The 21367-nt window shown below is 42.2% G+C and overlaps 1 protein-coding gene across 4 annotated transcripts in view; it reads right to left on the bottom strand.

Moving 5' to 3' along the window:
• LOC137294838 (regulator of G-protein signaling 22-like) overlaps positions 1 to 21367 on the bottom strand; it is a 52533-nt gene that overhangs the window by 17638 nt on the left and 13528 nt on the right. For 2 of the 4 annotated variants that reach the window (XM_067825963.1, XM_067825960.1), the window contains exons 2-18: positions 16509 to 16597; positions 16097 to 16278; positions 14952 to 15229; positions 13199 to 13385; positions 12256 to 12299; positions 11322 to 11400; positions 10589 to 10808; positions 10295 to 10443; positions 9602 to 9787; positions 8974 to 9207; positions 8639 to 8653; positions 7156 to 7233; positions 6536 to 6693; positions 6046 to 6205; positions 5435 to 5545; positions 3356 to 3370; positions 1616 to 1817 (exon numbers count right to left, since the gene is read on the bottom strand). In XM_067825963.1, the coding sequence (XP_067682064.1) occupies positions 1616 to 1817; positions 3356 to 3370; positions 5435 to 5545; positions 6046 to 6205; positions 6536 to 6693; positions 7156 to 7233; positions 8639 to 8653; positions 8974 to 9207; positions 9602 to 9787; positions 10295 to 10443; positions 10589 to 10808; positions 11322 to 11400; positions 12256 to 12299; positions 13199 to 13385; positions 14952 to 15229; positions 16097 to 16278; positions 16509 to 16597 (2387 nt within the window). The remainder of the gene's footprint in view (positions 1 to 1615; positions 1818 to 3355; positions 3371 to 5434; positions 5546 to 6045; positions 6206 to 6535; positions 6694 to 7155; positions 7234 to 8638; positions 8654 to 8973; positions 9208 to 9601; positions 9788 to 10294; positions 10444 to 10588; positions 10809 to 11321; positions 11401 to 12255; positions 12300 to 13198; positions 13386 to 14951; positions 15230 to 16096; positions 16279 to 16508; positions 16598 to 21367) is intronic. The other 2 variants (XM_067825961.1, XM_067825962.1) reach the window with 2 other exon arrangements.

Consider the following 21367-nt stretch of genomic DNA (forward strand, 5'->3'; position numbering starts at 1 on the left):
ATTGTATGGTGACTTTGTGAAGTTAAAATATGATGATAACAGTGCATTAATGTCGCTTTCAATGATATTCCTGTTATTATACACACATTGTATGGCGACTTTGTGAAGTCGAAGTATAATAACTTTGTATTAATGTCGCTTTGAATAATATTCCTGTTATTACATACACTGTATGGTGACTTTGTGAAGTCGAAATATAATAACTTCGTATTAATGTCGCTTTGAATGATATTCCAGCTACAACACACATCGTATGGTGACTTTGTGATGTACGTTCAAAAATGACATTAACTTTGTATTGATGTCACTTTGAATGATATTTCAGTTATTACACAAGTCTAAAATGACACCTGACGGCTGACATCTTCGTGAATCCCATATACTTAATAACATAAAGAAAGCATTTTGAAATGTTAATAAATAGCTGGAATATAACATTTTAACATATATACATAAGACATTAAATAAGATGCGTGGAATGTCATACTGTTAGTATCTTGATGTCATAATATCATAGAGACAGCACTGGACAAGCACTTGATGCAGACTTACGTCACATCAAATACCTACGATCTGGTGCAATGACACAGACATAGTTACAGCTATAAATGATCATTCAAATTACAAGCGAACAAAGGAAAAGAAAAAAATAACAAAATGAAACTAAAATAAAAATGCCTTGCCAACTTAAGCGAAAAAAGAGTCACATAAACGATATAGAATAATGGCAAAAATGAACAGAATGAAGGATCTAGACTTGGTTAGTTATAGTTTTCATAGCAAGCTATAGGACAGGTCAAGATTCCAGGGGTGGATGTAGAAACAAAACTGTGATTCATTGTAATCTGTTTTCTAGAACTGGCATGGCTGAATAATCAACTCACAAATAGGCTGCGAGAACGCTCTGACCCGTCGTCGCTAAAATCAGACTGTAGCAAAGTGTTTGCTGATAAATCGTGTTTCGTACGAAAGATAACATGACTCACTAATCTACTGACAGGTGTGATGTAATGACTGACTGCAGAACGGTCCCGAAAGATCGTATTATTTGTACGGTAGCAAAGTAGAGGAACAAACAAATCATCCCCTGTTTAGTAAAAGTCTTTAAATGAAATCTTGCACGTTTTGTGAAAATGTAAATGAACGCATATCGTGATTATTTTCCCGGAAATAAACTGTTTGGTAACACGAGGGAGGACACAGGAAGCGTGCTGCCCGACCGTACTAAAGCTAGCTGGGTGCGGAAGTATGCACCTGTAGATTCATCGTGCATTTTTAACGTCACACAAATAAGATTGGTCATCTGTTGCATGTACAACCATATTTTGTTCAGCACAACCATATTTTAATCCCATCACCACCTGTCAGCTTCGTATGGCAAGAAACCCGGAAGTGACGACATTGTTAGACGTTTGCCTCGTAGTTGAAAACACCAGTGCCAGATGGTGCTGACACACCACAATATAATGCAGGGATGAATCTCGACCACGAACTAGCCGATCCTTGGGCAGGAGGAGTAACAATGCACAAGAAACATCGGTGCCAAGAACACTGATATACATTCCTACCCAAATGAAATACCGTCTGTTATATGCAACACGTGTTTAACTCTCACCTTGGAACCTTTCTTTAGTTTAGCTTCTTTCTGCCTGGCGTATGCCGCCTTGACGGCCTTCTTCCGTTCTTTCTCCATCTCCTTGCGACGTTCAATACGTAACTTTTTATTCAACGCCCTTCTCTCAAAGTCGATGTCTTCTGCCAATGTCAACGCACGTTGTAGACGTCGTGCCCGTTCCGATGCCGTTGAGCCAGGGACCCTTCAACACGATATAACGTAACGTTGAGGGTTCCTTTGAACATACTTTCATGTCCATCTGGGTCTTTCATATTCTGCATACGTATGCTCAGTGTTTATTATTGAATTGCCATCTAAACAAAACATTTACCTAAAACTACTTTAAAATGTGCTGATAAGATAAGATTAAATCAAATTGAAAATGGTTTCATATGAAGGCTTTATCAACGAGCTGGAGAGTAGGAAGGCATTCAAATGAAACATGCAAGTATTGCATCTCTATGAAGACATCGCCTGTACTGCATGGGTTCCCGAGGGAACGAAGGTCAACTCTCTGGTGGAGTCCTATATAAGGAAACCTCAGACAATCAGTCGAGTGAGTAATATTGGAGGAATGAAATGTGTTGGAACCCGTGAAGTACTGACGATGTGTGGAGATAGCAGAGAAAGATGGACTGAGGAAAACGAAAGATTAGTAGGGGTTCAAACACATGCACTCAACAGAGGAAACACGGACTACCTATCACTGAAAACATACACTACGTCACGGCCCTAGCATCGTATACACCTTCACACGCATAAACCTTACCCCGAGGTCAGTTTAAGTGTTCTTGTTCCTCATGACTGTGTCTCGAATTTGCTTCTGAAATTATGTTGTAATCGATACATACATGATTTTATTCTTGTGAACCAGCTGACATCTTTCGACCACCCCTCTTCCGACAAGAAGTGTAGAGACGGGTCAGATGCCTTGGTTAATAAAGTAAGATTTCTCTAATTTCTTAGATTAGTGAGGGTGATATATATGAAGATACAGGAAGGCACTTTAGGAACTGGCACATCATGAGAAACAACCACATCCTTTCAACAAACCTCATACAGTATTAGGTAAACATATTCTTCATTTATATAATGTTTTAGTAGAGCTTTAGATGGAGGAAATAGAACGTTCTGCACACTGTAATCACCTAGCCACCCCACGTAAGTTTTGAACCACAGGTACCTTTTGTCGGTTATGGAATATACATATAGCACACACGTTTATACAATGAATAATTGTTGTTATGAACAATATATCATATGGGTACATTCCTATAGACACAGTGTAGAAAACGAATACGACTTGAGTTACAGGTTTGGGGGAATATTTTTAAAGCAGCGGTAGGAGAACGGTAGTACCATTTTGAAAATTACCTTATTCTGAGAACAAATATGTATAAAATCATGAGCAGTTCCTACTTCAATGGGGTAATTATAATCGTCTTACAAAATTATTTCCAGATCTATAGTATATATTTTAACTACTAAGAGATTGTTTACCAGTTGCAATTGATCAACATTTGCTAGAAAACGGAATTATCGTGAGTTAGGATATTATTTAATGAACAACAGAATAAAAAATGACCATGTTATTTCTGATCAACTGAAAACGTGCATCAAAAACGGGAACAGTGTACAACAAATAAAGACACGAGTGATGGTTCACGTGATAATAACTGCATCACTGGGTTACACACAGACAAGCCACTCCCAATCTGGAGTATAACATCACACAGTTACCTGAGAGGCTGGAGTCTAGGGAAGGAAATGAAGGCATGAAATCAGATACATGGCAATAACAACAGGCTGACACGGGTTTAAACACCATGCCAACGTGTAGTCTATACGTATAATTGCTCCCTCTGAAGGTAGTCATCAAACACTCAATCCAAGTCCCAGCTACTTTACTGCTAAATGATTCGGGTATTTTGTTATCAATTTTTAATCAGCGAGCACCTGAGGCTGGTGACAATATACATTTGTCTCTGCTGTCAGCAGGTAATCATGTTACGAGCGAATTTTAATACTTTTTATCGTGGATTCACTATGGATAGGTTTTAATCTGTGGCAAAATATCCCTTGGCAGTGAACTCTTTTTAAAACATCTCCACTGCCTCAGTTCTATCCCAGAACATTACAAAACTGTTAAAAACGAAAGCCGTATCGTTCTGACACTGAGCTTGATGCATATAGTGGTTTCAGTACTGGTAAGCCTTGGACGATTGAGTCTTAATGTTACGTACGATTGTTGGAATATTCGTGGGTCTTCAGATTGCTAGAGCCTCGGTTGCCTTGTGTCAGTGTTACCATTGTTTTCACGAGGAGATATATTGTATCGCAGTAAAAAACGTCATGTAGGGAAGGATATAAAGACCGTTTTGTGGAACAAGACTCAGTGCACTATCGTTGATATCCCCGAGATCAACATAAATATGCTGGAATATCAGTCGTGTGGGTTCAATGTAATAAGCAGGCGAAATGAAACATAATTAAAAAGTCTGGAAAAGAATTAAACAGACTGAGGTATACAGCATGTGTGGTGGGGTTTAAAGTAATTCTAGCTTGGTGAGGATCTATCCACAAGTTGTATCATGCAGCCGAGACTAGTGTTACCAGTATCACCAGTTACGGAAAAGAACACTCAAGGTCATGCATAATGAAACTGACATCAGATTGTTGGAGGCACTAGTTTTAGTATGTCGGGTACATAGACACTTCATGACATGCTGTTACTTAGATCATGGGCGCTAAAAGAACTACTTTTGAAATATTGTTACTGCAGGAAGTTATATTTATACAAAACGCATTAAAATATATCAGTACAGACCCGCACAGACACTTGACGTAATTTCCGAGGACGTACATGTTAATTTTGTGTAGCATAAATAATTTTCATGAATGTAAACTTTGTGAGATCGAAGTCAACTTTTGCACATTTGTGAGGAATCATCTCACCTACAATTACATATTCTCTGTTTAATTTTCCGTTATGTATTTATTGAATGGCAACAGGTTGATCGACATACGCACACTGCCGAGAACTCCTCAGCATCGCGGCATATGAGATTGTGTATTGTGGAACCATAAATAAGATGACAAATGTGGTGTCATTAGTTAAACATTGGTCGGAAAACTAAATTGAAATTATATGTGCAGAGCTGAGACAATTTTACGTTTTCCGGTCTCATTTCGCAGAGATCCATCCTAAAACCCTCTTCAGGAAAATTATTTATGAAACAATGAAATAACATGAAAATTACATGACGTATCAGAATTTAACTGGCACGGATGAGTATATACATGTTGTGTGTGTGTTTCTTGTTTAATGCCGCATACAGTAGTGTTCCAGCTCTACTGCGGGGGACTGTGGATAACTTGCATCTGAGACCTAATGATTGATACAATGGGCATTGGTCTACGTAGTCAGGTTACCATGACATCTACCAAGTCAGGAAATCCGACCATCTGATTCCGTAAGTCGTCTCTTAGGACAAACATGAGTTGCAGGATACCAGTTCTGATCTTCCAGGGATTATGAGCACTGACCATAAAATGTTCGTAAACATTTAACAGTAATACATAAAAATACTATATACCATAAATTGTCTTTGGTTGAATTAGTAACCAAACTTCAACAATCGGTTCACACCATTAACATGGGTACGTACTCACTACAAAAGCTGTGCGTATAAAAGCGGTGCCTGTTTTAGATTCTACCACCACGATCCCGTCACACAGGTCTTCATCAAGGGTCAGACCGAGCAGTGCGAGCGATAAATCCTTAGTGCGGCTGTTATTTGATAGAACGTGTTTGTTTACCTTCTGACCCAAGGTCGAGGTCGTTTGATGACCACTTCCGTGTCGGTGACGGTGATCTCAATGGCGTCGGCGGTGCTAGGCGGACTGTCCGCATCAGGACGCACTCGGCAACTAACGAGGGATCAGAGGATTGAAGAATAAATGTATGGTGCATTACGCCGCAGTATGAAATAATCCAAGCATTTGACCATGGTCTTAAAAACAAACTAGTGACGCATGACCACGTGATACATCAGCAATAGTCCACGCCATTAGGTCGGAATGTCACGTGATCGGCTAGCATGAGCACGGCCATGTGGAGAGAAAACACTAGCCAGGATAATTTCTTTTGCAAGTAATTCGTTACGCTGTGGTGCAAACGTTCCAAAGACTCCACAGAGGCCAGTTATGACTGTTATTGATCACCGTTCGTTAATAAATACATGATGATAACATACAATATTACAGAATGCCAAGACATTCAAATCATTTTTGAAATACCGACATGATTTCTAACAGAAACTAAATATTCACTTACTTACTTCACTTGGCAACGGTCATTACAATACTAGTATTATGGACAGTACACATTGTTACAAAGTATGCAATATAGAGACAGTGATGGATCTCACTCTAGGAAAGTCTTGAGATCTTCCTTCAGGAACCTTATCCAGGCCTTCTCCAGACGGTCCACAGCCTGGTATTTGGCCGAGTCGTAGATGGAAGCTTCCACGAAGTCCCGAGCCTCTAGGAGGCTCTGGTGGATGCGGTCTCGTATAGAGTCGGGAAGACCTGGTCACCCAGAAACAGAGAAGACGTGACTTGGAGAATACCGCGTTTGATGAATATGGAACTGTCAAACTTGTACAAAGCCCTTATCCGTACGAGGCTTCTTCCCTTCTTCCTCCCTAACTACACCATCAGACTTCAAGAGATCTGCCAGAGATACCTGCTATACCTCATCGTCAACCAGTCATGGTAAACCTCAGTGTCACATTTAACAGAAATTCCTTAATATATTTTAGTCTCTCGCGCAATAAGTATGGTATTGCAACATACACGTAAATAATGGACTAAATAACGCACGGGGTGATTGGAACTAAATCGTCACAAGGTACATACCGACGTAGTAGGGGCTGTCGTGCGCCAGGAACTTGTTGAAGATTGCCCAGGCGTGCTGCAGTCGAAGAAGTCGGTCTGCAGACTTGTCCTCGGTGGCGCCATATTCCGTGACATCCTCCCAGAACAACAGGTTCGACAGCAACGACTGGTCCCCGCCCCTGATGCACACACTCACACTATAGACTATAGGACTATACACACTCAGAGGGAAATGTTAATTTTGTAGGTCTCCTTGTTGTTGTATGAGCATCATCCTACGCAGCTGGGATGCAATGACATGTGTCAACCCAGAGCAAGGATGGCCACTCGATCCCGTTACGACACGCATTGGTTGCTGATGACCAATTCTAATCCTGGGCTCCTTTCACGAAACAACCTTTACTCAGGTTAATCATGACTCCCATTCTTAAAATACTGTACTACGGTTAAGTGACTTACGATCACCTTAGTGCTTCGTGAAAGGATACTATGGCCCCAACAACTTCTAAATAATCTGAGTTTGGTCCATGCATATCCATTCTAAGGTTGGTCGATGCATGTGAACACGTGCCAGGTATCCCATGGGATAGGATAGGGGTGTCAAAAGCGAAAGAAATACTTTATGCAAAATGTTGTCTTACTTTTCAAGATATTTCTGGAAAGGTCCGCCAGCTAGTCGATCGGCACTAAGCGCCAACAGGAACCGTTCCTTGGTGGGTCTGGATTGCAACAAGAGACATGGAGTGTAGGGTCTTAAACTTCTTTTGGTCGCTAGTTAAGTCTGTTGTCCGTCAGTCTCCAATGACAACGATGATTTGCAGAGAATCTCAGTGCGAATCGGATATAATCTTCAAATGTCATTACGATACATGACAAAGAATACCAGGGCCTGTATCAAACAATATCTGCTGTTTGTGATTTTACAGCAATCACTTGAAACCGGTCTTAAAGAAACATCATGTCATGTGTAAAAGTTCTTATACAACGGTAGCGGTGATGGCATACAAAGAAGGGTCATCTCATAATAATCGTCGTCGCAGTCTGACTCGCTCATGCCAAAACCCGCTTCTTTGAAACTACTTGCGCTACTGCTGATGGACACAACTACAAGTGTGACTGTTGTTTGCTGAAGTCCGTAATGTGACAATTATCCCTCGTCTCGTTGACGACTTTGATAACGCAACACATACCGACCAGGAGATTCATATACTTTTTTCCACATTAACGCTGAGTGCAGTCATCGTTCCAATTTGGGGACAACCTGACTAAAGGAAACAGGCATTACGTACATCGATAACAAAGAGTTGAGTGTTCTTCTTCGTGGTCCATCTTCCTAGTTTATGGTGCTTTAGAGAATTCATCTTTTGAGTTAGTGAGTACGGCTTAACGCCTCTTTTATCAATCTTCTGGCAATATTTATCAGTGTCACGGAGGATAACGTCAGAAATGGGCTTCACACACTGTATCTATGTGAGGAGTCGATCCCGGAACTATGGCGTGACGAGCGAACGCTCATACCTCTTGGCTACCCACTGCCCTTGTGATGCACATAGCGACAAGTAAACGTTAGTGAGGAGTCAGTCTTATGAGAGTGAGTGTATGAGTGGGAGGGTTAGAAGTGTAAACACACGTGTATAGTTATCACACTACGGGCAAATGGAAAAATGCATGAAAACCTAAATTTAACACAGTGGCGATTTGCGCATGCACATGTCTATATTGATAAGACGCCCAGGATGAAGAATCGCTACAAGATATCACAATGGCGGTTCAGCTATACCTCTTCAAAGAGGGCTTTCTTTTTCAAAAGTACACAATACGCATTTCAACAAAATATGATATATCATCTGAACAGCCAACCGTATTCAAAGCTTTTCAACTTTCACAAACTAACATTTACCCAGTGTGCTAGCGTACATTCACCAATCCTTTCTTGACTCGTTGGGTCAATGGCGTTCAGCCCCGGAAGTGTGGGTAGTTAGGAATAATACAATAAGTGTAAATGGTAGTATTTTTCCAATAAAAACGTTTGATATTAGTTCTGTGAATCTGAAAATGGTGAACACGTTAGTGTGTAGAGTTACAGAGTGTGCAAGGTGAACTGACTCAATGATTCAGCCTTACCTGAAGCAACATAAGCTGCAAGAATCCAAGACAAAAAGTATTAAAAGACAACTATTTACACCCATTTTCTTTTTCTTTCTTGATTTTTTTTTGGGGGGGAAGGAGACAAATTTGTTAAAGCAATTTGATTCAATGTCAAGAAAAGACGTTTAGCCACACTCACTGTGGTCAAGCATGAACGGAGACACAAGGCTTTTCTTGATTTTCTGTCAGTTGAGCTAAAGGGTTGGAATTCAGAATAAGAGAATTAAACTTGGTGATTTTGTAGACAGGTGGATCCAGGGAAACAAGTCCTTTGTTTGAACAAGCCTGATCTGATACCAGTTGAGACTTACCCATTATGTCGGACAAGCGACGACGGTCGTCTCCCTTGCACTGACATGATGTCTCTACTTGTGTTGGCCTTGGTGACGGTGTCCCAGTTGGAGGTCAAGGACGACGACAACGCGTCATCGGGGCGCAGAGGCATTGACCTGACCAAGGAGATTGATGGGAAGAAAGGCACGGGGTTCTTTGGCATGGTCTTCTTCATATTCCACATGACAGTCTGCGGATCCTCCTTCGTGTAGCTGTGTAAGAGAGACAGAGCAAGTTTGGGCTTTTGTAGGTCGCTTTGAACAGTTTATTCTATTCTACAACATGTACTTCATGCAGGTATTAACGACTGCTACCACTGTGAAGTCCACAAGTACAGTGTTAAGCGACACACATAATAATATTTACAATTATATATTTAGCATAACGCTAAGACGTATTTCCTGCTTGTTGCTAACTATAGTTTACAAACCAGTCAAAAAAAAGGATTAAAATGAGTGATGAGTGATCGACATCTGGGCTTGCTCCGACCTTTTGATTTCACCGTCAATGTTCACAAGATCAGCTATTTGTTTGATGCAGCTGTTTACAAACCGTCGTGGCAGAGCCCGTAATGACACTGTCACGTACAACCAAACATGTGACTACCTGAACGGTTCCATCCTCTCCTGGTGCAGCAGGAACCGTGGCACCCAGTAAGCCCGCAGACGTCGTAGGACGTCGTACTGGGTGCGCAGGAAGATGGTGTGACTGAGGCCAACGTTGGAGGCGGACTTGCTGATGTTGTTTCGGGCATCTTGGGTTAGGTTAAGCTTGTACTTGTCCTGGATGTCCCTGGAATATATAGTTTTCATATCTTATACTCCTCGTACGGATTTGACTAGAGTTTATCTTCAACAACCCATACTTGCCACAAGAGTCCACCTTGGTTGTTTGCACCAACAAATATTCCAGCAATATGGTGGCGGTGTGTAATTAATCGAATCTGGATCAGATAATCCTGTGGTCAACAGCATGAGCATCGACTTACGCAACTGGGACATGATGACTTGTGTCAACCATGTCATGATAAATCGAATAAGAGGCCACGAATAAGTGACCAAGTGCATTCACTTGGATGATACATATGTATCCAAAATGCGTAAATCACTGACAACCGCCATATATAGAGCTGGAACATGTGAGGGGTCAAGCGACAAACTCATCTCATATCGTGATGTATACTTCACAAGCGAAGTCAAGGAACGTCGCATCTGGGGTTCTTTGTCCTTGTCCTTCATTGATCTTATATATAATTAGCTTGTGTCTATGTATACACCGCTGAATCATAGCAAGTCCCACCTGAACAATCTATTCCTGGTCTCCAGTGAAGTGTCCTCATCCTCGTCCTGCATGGCGTCCTTGTAGAACTCACAGTCAAGCCAGAAGTTCAGCAAGCTCAGACCCGCCGTGTCGTACAGGAACGACCGGAATGCCTCCATCCCCGAGAGCTGAAACACAAATACTTAACATAGTATCACATGCGTTGGGACGAAATCTGAAGGACAATAATCAGTCATTTTATAAACGAAATTGTTAATCCTCTTTCTTACTATTTCAAAGTAGACAACGTGCAGATGATCCGGGCATACTCACCGTTCCCAGAACCTGTTCCTTCATCTGCTGCAGCGACATCCTCAATCTCCCCTCCATATTTCGGACGTCGGTCTCTGTGTTATCGTCATCGGAGCTGTCTTCGAACACCACGTACCTCTCCCCTGTCGGCTCAGGCTCGGCCTCCCCAAACAAGGCGTCAAAGTCGTTCACGAAGGGTGCCTTTAAGTACTCTTCGTAGTTGATAGGCGCCGAGAGAGCCCTAAGGGAAGGCGAATAGGATTCAGCTTTACATCATGATGAAGATGCGAGGTACAACTCCATGGAGTAACCAGTCTCGATTATCCGAAACCTAATTTCCTACGTCGGACAGGACTGTTAAAACTATATGAACGGACCACTTCGCATGTTTCAGCGTTAAAAGATTAGAGCAACTCCATTTTTTTACTTTTTGCAACTATTTTTATAAGACATCGTATCGATGTAGTTTGTTTCGAAGCTATCAGTTCCAAGTGAACATAGAAGTGTGATGTTGTATTCTTACTTGCTATACTCACTACACCTTACATATAGAATTGAACAAAACATTTACTGCAAGTGAAGACAATAACTGGTTATGGAGTTCCAAATTCTGTTGAACGTACGTACAATTTTAATGTTTAAGACACTCAATTCTCTAAAATGCTAGTTGATATGACGATTAACGTTTGACGTTCAAGATGGGAAAAGCAAGACGGGTTTGGAACCAGCTACATTTTAGGAAACGGCCACTTACCTAGCCCCCCGCAAAAATGCCTCTTCTGTAGACGAATATGGTGGCCGTTTGCCATGCTTAGACGAATGACTTCTTACGCCTGCATGCAAAGTAAGTGTTTAAGCAGAGGTTCCAGGGATTGCAGCCGTTAATGGTGATTACAATAAAACAAGATATAATATTTTGTACTCCACTACCTTCGAAGTCTCGTGGTCACAGCGTCTGTGGTTCGATCCCCAGTCGCGTCATACCACAGGACGCCAGAAGACAATACAGACAATAGGCACAAGCAGCCACACACATACACTCAGGCCTGCACGTCGCTATGGATGTCCAGTAAATTTGAACGTGACCGTTAACGCCATCTCACCTCATTTGTACTCGCCTTGCCTTTACACAGATAGGGGCGGTGGTATAGCCTAGTGGCTACAGCGTTCGTTCGTCACGCCGAACACCCATGTTCGATTCCCCATATGGTTAACTCACTCACTTTACACGGATCATACATACTACAATGCAGTCTTGAAATCCTTAGAACAAGTATACAAGTCGGGACGCCCGCTGTTCGACACAAGTTGTGTCAGAATATTGTGTCCGGACCATGCGGTTATATCGTCCTACCTTCAAATGGACGTAATAAGCCGAGTGCACGTTACAGGTGTCCACTTCCAAGTATTGGTTTACTTTACTGCAGTCAACAACATTCCAGCTATTTGACTAGCTGAAAATAGGCGGATCTCAACCAGACAACCCAGTGATCGGAATCCTGAACATATATCTACACAAGTGAGGTGAAATGATATGCATTAACGAGGGCAGCGGATCTGAATACTCGATTCCGTCACGTCATGCACGGGTGGTTAGAGACCATCGATTCTATGATTCTATTCCGGATCTTTGAAATCAATAACTGAGAAAAAATGCCTATACGTAGGACTGTGTAAAGTGTACTTACCTGTATGGGGGTCTGACGGGAACACCTCCACCTCTGATGATATTCTGCAATAAATGATAAACTCACCATTCCTTCGTCAACATGAACACAAGTTACTAGGTCAGATTGCTGCCATTAGTATAAGAAACGCGGTGTGCAATTTGACGCGAACTCAACTGCAAAATTGCTCACTTGTCATGGTTTGATGTACCCTCTATGCGTGTTTATGTTCCCTGAACCCGAAGAGGGTACATCCAACCCATGGGTCCCGAGAGACCAGTGAACAAGGTATTCATCTTACCGAACGCCTCAATGTTATTTTTGAACTGTTTGAAGGACGGGCGTTGGATCATGATAAGGAGTACCGGAGTTCAGATCAAACCGGGAACAGATCAAACATTACTAACACGAAGTACCAAAAGAATTCCCACAGTTCGGCATTTCCAGCGGGTAACATAGAGAACGGTATTCACGTGTAATTGGGGTACATCTAATAGCTTAGCCAATCAGAAAACGAAAAGACATTTATGTGTGAGGTAAGATGAAGGTCATCACATGTATTGAAACACAGTGTAATGGCTATAACATAATTGGATACCGGGGATACCAAAGGCGGATCCAGAAGTGGGTTCAGGGCAGCGAAACCCCACACACACCCCCACCCCCACCCCCCACCCCCCACCCCCACCCCCACACCCCATCCCACACCCCCACACCCCCCACACCCACACCCCCACACCCCCACACCCCCACCCCCACACCCCCTTTTGTTTTGCTATTTTGCTAAATGTCCATCATGTCCATTCTCCTTTTCTCGGCAGTGTGGACCCCTGACATGGAAGCGACTGGGTGTTGGCGTCACTCACTGGATGAATGTTCAAAGGTACTTATCATAGAGTGGCGAAATAATGCCCTGTATTGCCTAGGATGGTGTGACACTGGTCAGCAGTAGAGACATATCTACCTGGTTGTCCGCTTGGACGTGCTGCTCATCTTGTGTCGCCTGTCTCCTTGCGAACACGACGTCCGGTCTGTAACAGCCCCTCGCTCCCCACGGATCCCGTTGCTGGGATTCCGATGTCCCCGGGGAACTTGCGGAGGGATGGTACCGGTGGAGGTGGTGTCGCTCATGTCACTGTAGTCTTCTCCAACTGTAATAATTAAGATTGAAATTCGCAATGTTTACATGTTTTACAACGACAAGATGCAAGTAGTCGAAATTAAACTTTTAGTTTGAAAATGCAAGTCTGTAGCTCACCTGCAACAGTCATCACGCACGTTCACAAACATATGAAGAGAAAATTCTGTCAGTATAGAAATGATACTTTGGCTTGGAAAAACAACAATCTTATTATTTTATCAATATTGCTTTAGAACGTGATTGGATTGTTAGTGTTGAATACTCTGAAAAAAAAGAGAACAAGTGGTTGCGTTTGGTTCGAAGGTCAGTTTTAACAATATTTCCGATGTATAGAAGCTTGTCAGCTATAAGTGGACAAAACCCCAACGTTACACAAATTTTATGTGTTCAGATGGTGAACGCCACTGGCACGTAAACAGCGCTGCCAACCCAACGATCGTATATGGTGAGAATCGTCGGCCGGGGATCGGTGTATAGAAGGGCACAACTGCGTCCCCGATCTTGCTGCCAGCAAGGCCAAGGGTTTCGACTGACAAAGTTGTCTTAGAGCTAAGATATTCGTAAGTGTCATACATTGACATTACCTTACGACTATCTTAGCGCTAAGAGAACTCCGAAAATCTAGGTCCGGGTGTGTTACTGTAAAACGTTATGAGCCAAACGTTACGTACTTGTTTACACATCCAGCTGTCAGAATATCAAACTACCGACCCTTATGATTGACAAGTGTACATACTCAGTGTCACTATATGTATTACAGAAGGACAGATCGCTCCTCTATGAAGGTAAAACAAACAATTTTCCGTCAACAGCCATCTTAATGTCAGAGTATAGCCTGTCAATGGGTGCCTTGAGTAAGAGTTGGCAGAGAGGGAAAAATGACCAGATAAATATATCTGTATATACATACAAAGGGAAAATCTATGGGATCGGGACAAGGACAAGTGTTCCTTTATTTTTTTCAAGGTTTCTTCAGAATTTTTTTTAACACACAGCTTGTGAAGAAACCTGGAAAAGCCTATATAATATATTGCATATTGTAAATTGCATATTGCAATATTGTTATTGCAGATGGGGAGACAACACAGGACTTCGACAACAGGACAGTTTGATTTTTGAAACTTCAGGGGATTCGGTGATGCCCTACACTGAGGAACATGCAGCGTGTGATGTCTCTATAGGACTTTGTCTCAAATAGGGATTGTTCATGTAGTAGTAACTGGGTATCCGACAGGATAAGGCAGGATATAAAAGTGAACCTTAACCTCGCGGGGAGCACAGGTTGTATTCTTCCCAGTGAGCCGAGAATGAAAACTGAGTACATTTCATGTTAGTATTATAGTTATTCTGTCATGAAGCGTTTTGGACCGCTGAAATTTTAGTGTGTGCAGGGTTGAACAACGAACAAACCATACACCATTTGTGTTGAAGTGGGGTGCACAGTTCTCTCCTATCCGACACCGCAATAACTCTTACTATACGAGAGTTGTGGGGTGAACGAGGGTCAATGATATGTACTTGTGCGTTTCATTCCTCTGTTGATGTTTATCAGTTTATTGGCTGGCCGTTTACTTACTGTCATAGTAAATTCTACCGGCAGGGTCGCTGAGTGCTCTACTTCCCGGCCGTCGGAACCTGTATAAAGCCGAATGTCTCAGTTCCATCAGGCCGAACTCGTCATCCAAGACGTCTTCCGCACTATTGTCGGCGCTGTTGCTAAGGCTGGATACGTAGCTCTCGGACTGACGACTGTATCCCCGTAGCTGTCGGCTGGAGTTACGGCTCGCGGAGATACGGTCGTCAAGGGGACGGAGCAAGAGCTTGCACAGCTTAAGTTCTCGGAACAGTTGTGTTCTGTCAGAGACAGGCGTAAGCTTTTATGTTGGCGTTCATAAGTTGTAGAGTAAGACGTCATAATACTATTTACGTCCTTAATTAAACACAGCATCACGTAACTCGAATATCGTCTGCTGTATGAAAGTGCAACACGTGATTAAATGACAACCTCTGATTGGACCACAATCAGTTACGTCCTGGCGGCCTTAAGTAAATCAAATCTGGACCAGACAAACCAGTGACTAATCAAGGCCCAAAATCGTCCTGATAGCTTGACACACGATCAGCCATTCCTTTCTTAACACAGATAATTTACCATGAGGTAGTATGAGCTTCCGCTGTGCAAGGTGACGTTAACTTTTAAATAGGAGTCATCGTTATTAAATCCAACTAGAGCTTCCACAAGAATACCAAAGTTGACCTTTCACTTGTGTATGCTGCGATCATGATATGTTTGACCTGAGATATGTTTGACGTATGAGCGATGTTTGATGTATGAGATATGTTTGATGTGTGATATGTTTGATGCATGAGCGATGTTTGACGTGAGATGTGTTTGTCGTATGAGCGATGCTGGATCTGTGATATGTTTGATGCGTGAGAGATGTTTGAAGTTTGAGGGATGTCTGATGTGAGATATGTTTGACGTAAGAGCAATGTTTCATGTTAGATACATTAGCCGTATGAACGATGTTTGATGTGAGATATGTTTCATGCATGAGATATGTTTGATGAGAGATATGTTTGACGTATGAGTGATGCTGGATGTGAGACATGTTTGCTGTATTACTAATGTTTGATGTGAGAGGAATGTTTTCTGTATGAGCGATGTTTGAAGTGTAATATGTTTGATGTGTGAGAGATATTTGATGTGAGAGATGTTACCTGAGAAACTGGGGGAGTCTCTCCTCCCTGGCCCACTCCAGCATCTTCTCGGACTCGCCAGTAGTGGCGCCATAGTGGACTGAGGGGGACACACAGCCGGACAAAGAGCCGCTCAGGTCACTCAGGTCAATCTCCTCAAACGCCCCGGTCAGACGGTTGTAGCCCAGAGCTTGGGGAAACACCTGCATCATCGAACAGTGAGGTATGTTTACTTGCATCGCGGCAAGTAACACAAACACATCATCATCAACATTATCGTCATCATCATCGTCATCATCATCATCAACATCATCATCATCAAACCACACCACATCCTGCTGACTTAACTTGATGTGAAGAAAAGCGCGCGCAATTTATTAGGAGTAAATGTTGTGAACACAAAATCTAGTGTAAGTTTACAATTAAGACGTACCGGAAGTCCGAGGAAGGCGTTGAAGTAGTCCAGGAAGAGGTCATCATACGCCAGGAGATCCTCCAGGTTCTCCCCACTGATGTCCAGACCTGGAAGGGGGAGCCGTAAGTATATACTCACTAGTTCGCGTATAACATCGCCCAGAACAATACAGACTGTTTGCAGTGGAAACGTACCGATGGATTTCACTACAACCAATTATAATGATTTGGATTTACGGTCGTTTGTCAAACAACTTGTATCCCCACTTGAATAAAATTCTAAGACTTTTAATTTTCAATTGGCAAGGAAAATGTATGAGGATTTGGAATACAAAATTCACTATATGTACTTTCTTTTTTTTCTTTTTTGGTTTAAAGTGAAATTCATCGGTACGTTTTCAGTGCAAATAGACAATAGGCTATTTCAGTCTTTTACCAATGAACAATCAGCTTAATGGGGAAGGCAGGTCCAGATCAGACTGATGCTGGTCTCAGACTTACCTTCACCGGTTTAGTGGAAACGACCATCAAATGATGAAATGATACTATCGGACAAATTATCAGTCAGTGGCGATAAATCGTGATTTGAACACCAAACATGAGGATCCTAGTGGGTCGGAGGAGCGGAGCAATCCTTACAGAACGGCTATATCGTGTGCCCAGGCAAAAAACTCTGGCATCGTCATTACAGAAAACGTTAAACGTTCTCCTTGTTACGTTGTTGTCTAAGTGTATCAACTTCCAATTTCACCTCAACCAACTTTCCGTTCAAGGGATATACACCATGTGCGTCAGTGTTTACAACAATACCCTTGTGTGTATTCTACCTGTGTACATTGCCAAGATGTTGTCCCGGTCTAGAGGCTTTCTACCATAGATGTTCTGTAGCTCACCTATACTTTCAAAGAGATTGCATTCCGTACCGTATCAATTAGCATTATACACAGTATAGCTGTAATGACGTAATGGATAAACGATATTTAACAGCGATAATGGAATATTTCTACTTTATGAAAGACATTTAAGAAGGCTAGATATGGAATGGCTATGGCTCATGTGTATACGCATATTTCGTTAAGTCGCCAGTCTAAATGACCAAATGACATTTACACAACGCGGAGGTCATAATGAATAATAGTTCTACGACTGTATCAGCAAACCTACAAAATTAAACGTCATTATAAATCGTTGCTCCTGTCCTGTAGACATTGCGCGGACAGAATCCAGTACCTAACACTAGGCTTAACGGGTGTTGTAGAAAGGGTTGTTTCGCTTCTACTTACATACCGTGGGAATGCACATTGCCCAAGTCACGGGGCATGGTCATCCGAACAAATCAGTGTAAATCAAGCCGAAGTACACGCATCCACATCCAGGTTTTTCAGAAGGACGTTTAGGTAGACACCCGTGGCAGGTACTGACGTCGATTCTTATTTCATAACCGACAGTACCTGAGACAGCGAACCGGCAGCATTGTTGCACTGGCCGACACGCGATCTCAATCACCCCTAAACACACCAACAGTTTATGACCACCGATTATGGTGTCAGTGCTTGCCTACAGAAGGCCCGTCTCTAACACCCGCGTTGGTCGTGAATTCGTTTCATGACATTATACATGCATATTGTACTAATTTGCTAGGTCAATGTGCTTGGCGTAAACCCCACGCTTTGCCTATTGTCCACAACATTCAAAGTGTCTACCTCAACAGAAGCTCTGAAAACAGAGGGCCCCAAGGTCCTCACATAACACCCAGCAGTGATCTCGAGCGCCTTAAGAAGGATTGAGTCAGTGAAAGACTTATGTAGGATTGTGTCAGAAATACTTCAGCTCTGATCGTGTCCCAGCAACTGGTACTACCCCGGAGCTTGTTTCACTGGTGTGCTGCTGGGTACCTGTACAAGTTTGGAGAGGCGGCAGGGTAGCCGAAGAATGAGTTTAGTTTTAAGCTGCATGCGGTAATATTCCGACTATAAATCCACTGATAGTCTGGTCCAGAGGTGACTAACGGGATCGGGTGGTCAGAGTCCCTGACTTTGTTGACACATATCAATCGATGTTCATGCCGTTGATCACTGGATTGTCTGGTCCAGACTCGATTATTTACAGACCGCCACCTGGAATATACTGAGTACGGCATAAAACTATACTCACTCACTTGGTGAACACAAGTATATTTCAGTAAAGTATCTTGCTTATCAAAGTACATTCCGGGCATATCGCTGGTATTTCATTATAGGGCAGCAACGATGTAGGGGAAAGGCTCAGGAGTAATACACTTATTAACACGGCCACATTTACAACAACTCAAAAACAACTCAACGTTCATTAACTTTGTCCTATCTGTGCCCTGCAAGTAGCATACGTGACCATGCGCCGACATGGGGTGTACTGAACCTTCGTCAGTGTGACTACTGTTCTAATCTCAACAAACAGGTGGGAGTCAAGGTGGTGTCTTATCGCAACGTCTCTTTAATCAGAGTTCCGGTTCGAACTATCTTGAAGTGGACAAGCCGACGTCAAGACTCACAAAGGCCAATTTAGAGGTTGTAAACCATATCAGGATTCATCAGAAATTTGTAGAAAATAAAAGGCTGGATTTTGTTGAAACCCTCCGACGTTTAACGCCTTTTTCAATGTATGGTGTCTTTCGTCTGTGCGAATATAAAATATAACAATGATAATAATAGTAACAATAATAATGGTGTCGAAAGATCAAGGATCATATTCTGAGATTCGAACCCTGGAATCGATGGCCGTGACACAACCCTACACAGTAAGACCACTTACACAGAACAGACACTCAACGTCACTGACATCCGGTTTAACTGAGCCACTCGAGGTTCACGTAGCATATATCTGTATAAAAACACCAAGCGCCTTGCAGGTGCTTGTATCGTCTCCACACTATCATTAAACGGCAGTCGGCTAACAAGACCCCGTCCATTCCCAGCGGTTGAGATAAACAGCTCTAATTACTGCCATTGTTTTATACCTGGTAGCGGTTGTTGTACTTAGCTCGTGTTACAAGTTGTAACCCGCGCTATCAACAATCAGTTACCCCCCGCCGAGCGAAACACACGCTCCAGTGGCATCGATCGATCATAAAATCAATAACAAATTTCCATGATAACAGTTGGAGGGGACGGGTGATATTGGGCCTATTTACGCGGTCTCTCGTGACACTTTTTCATTACAATATTTCGAACCGGCTAAAAGGGAATGCAAAATAAAAGTCATCCATGTGCGGTGTAAGAAAACTCAATATACACCAGGTGTTTGTGTTCATATTGACTATAAAGCACCGTTATGTCACACCTAGGTCAGTGGTAGTACCGAGGGTTCTTTTGACCATATGAATCAACCGATCCAATATCTGGACTCTATTGTTCAATATTGCTTGGTCAGTTGTTACCTATACGGGTCCATGACCTCCCACGACAAGTATATACCTGACTATAGTATACATGTGGTATCAGCGTCAAATGTCAGGTAGCGGTGCTGGTTGCGGTGACTAGGTTATAAGCTGGTTAAGAAATCCATTGATATAAAACCTTATCTTATAAACTGCAAGGGAAACTAAAAAATGGATTTGACCAAAACATACTACAAACGTTATATAAATGTCGTTTAGCAGCAGTACAAACCTAGCGTTGGGACATCTTTATGATCCTTGTATGAACTATACTACCTCTAAATAACCATGTTTTGTTTGTTTAATCAGGGGTTAATGCTTTTGTCTGGCAATACTTTTCACGTCAAAGGTCGTATCTGTCAAAGCGTTATTCTAATACGTAAAATCATGAAGGTAATAGATTCTGCTTTAACCTTTGATACATAGATGGTTGAACAGAATATAAGGAAATACGATTTGATCTAAACCCGACCTCCCCGAATACAGGTATGATCAAAATGAAAACAAAATGAAACTACAACTGTACTTTATTTGACATTCACTAAGCTTCACTAAACCTAGAAGTCCAAACGCCATGAATGAATGACCACTGTGACAGAAGTAACTTATTATGCGTATTTACCACCCTCTAACACTACGGACAAGCCCCTTGCTCCAAGACTCTATTACAGCATTACGTGTAGCACAGCAAACGCTTCACGAACGACATGGTTTAGCTTGATTGACTTGGGAGATCAATAGAGACCGGAGACTGATTAAAAGTGATCGATCATCATTTATCGATTACTACAGAGAACATTTCCACAAAATTGCACGCCTCTTGAAAAGGATCCAATAAACAATATTTATTATATCACATGCCATTAAAGAAACCGACGAGTTAATCACCAATGCGATATTTCTGTAGTACAGCAGTAATTCGAGGTTGTTTAACTGAGTGTGTTTAGTTTTACTGCGCTCTCAGCATTTTCCAACTATATGGCGGCGGTCTGTAAATAATCGAATCTGAACCAGACAATGAAGTGATTAACAACATGAACATCAATTCACTTCGTAGGGAACCAATGACATGTGTCAACCAAGTCAGCGATCCTGACCTCCCGATCCCGTTAGTCGCCTCTTACGACAGGCTTAGTCGCCTTTTGTGACCTGGGTTGCTGAAGACCTATTCTCTCCCAGATCTTCACGGGCAGGTGGATGTTTAAAGTGGCTATATCACTACTGTACTGTCATGAATTATACAAGCAGACAATTATTCAGTTCGTTACACGTACAGTGACGCTGCTTAGTGAATCGGATTATAGAAGTAATGTATGACAGAGCTCTATCGACTCATGGCAAAATGTATGTCGGCTGCTTGCTATCACGACCCTTCGGTCTTGAATCTAAGATTCACCTGGCACTTTACATATCATCGCCAGGCCGAGATTGTGGGTTTCTCAAAGACGTTTAGACTTTAGTCT

The sequence above is a fragment of the Haliotis asinina genome, chromosome 8, assembly GCF_037392515.1.
Source record: "Haliotis asinina isolate JCU_RB_2024 chromosome 8, JCU_Hal_asi_v2, whole genome shotgun sequence".
In the NCBI taxonomy this organism is placed as follows: domain Eukaryota; kingdom Metazoa; phylum Mollusca; class Gastropoda; order Lepetellida; family Haliotidae; genus Haliotis; species Haliotis asinina.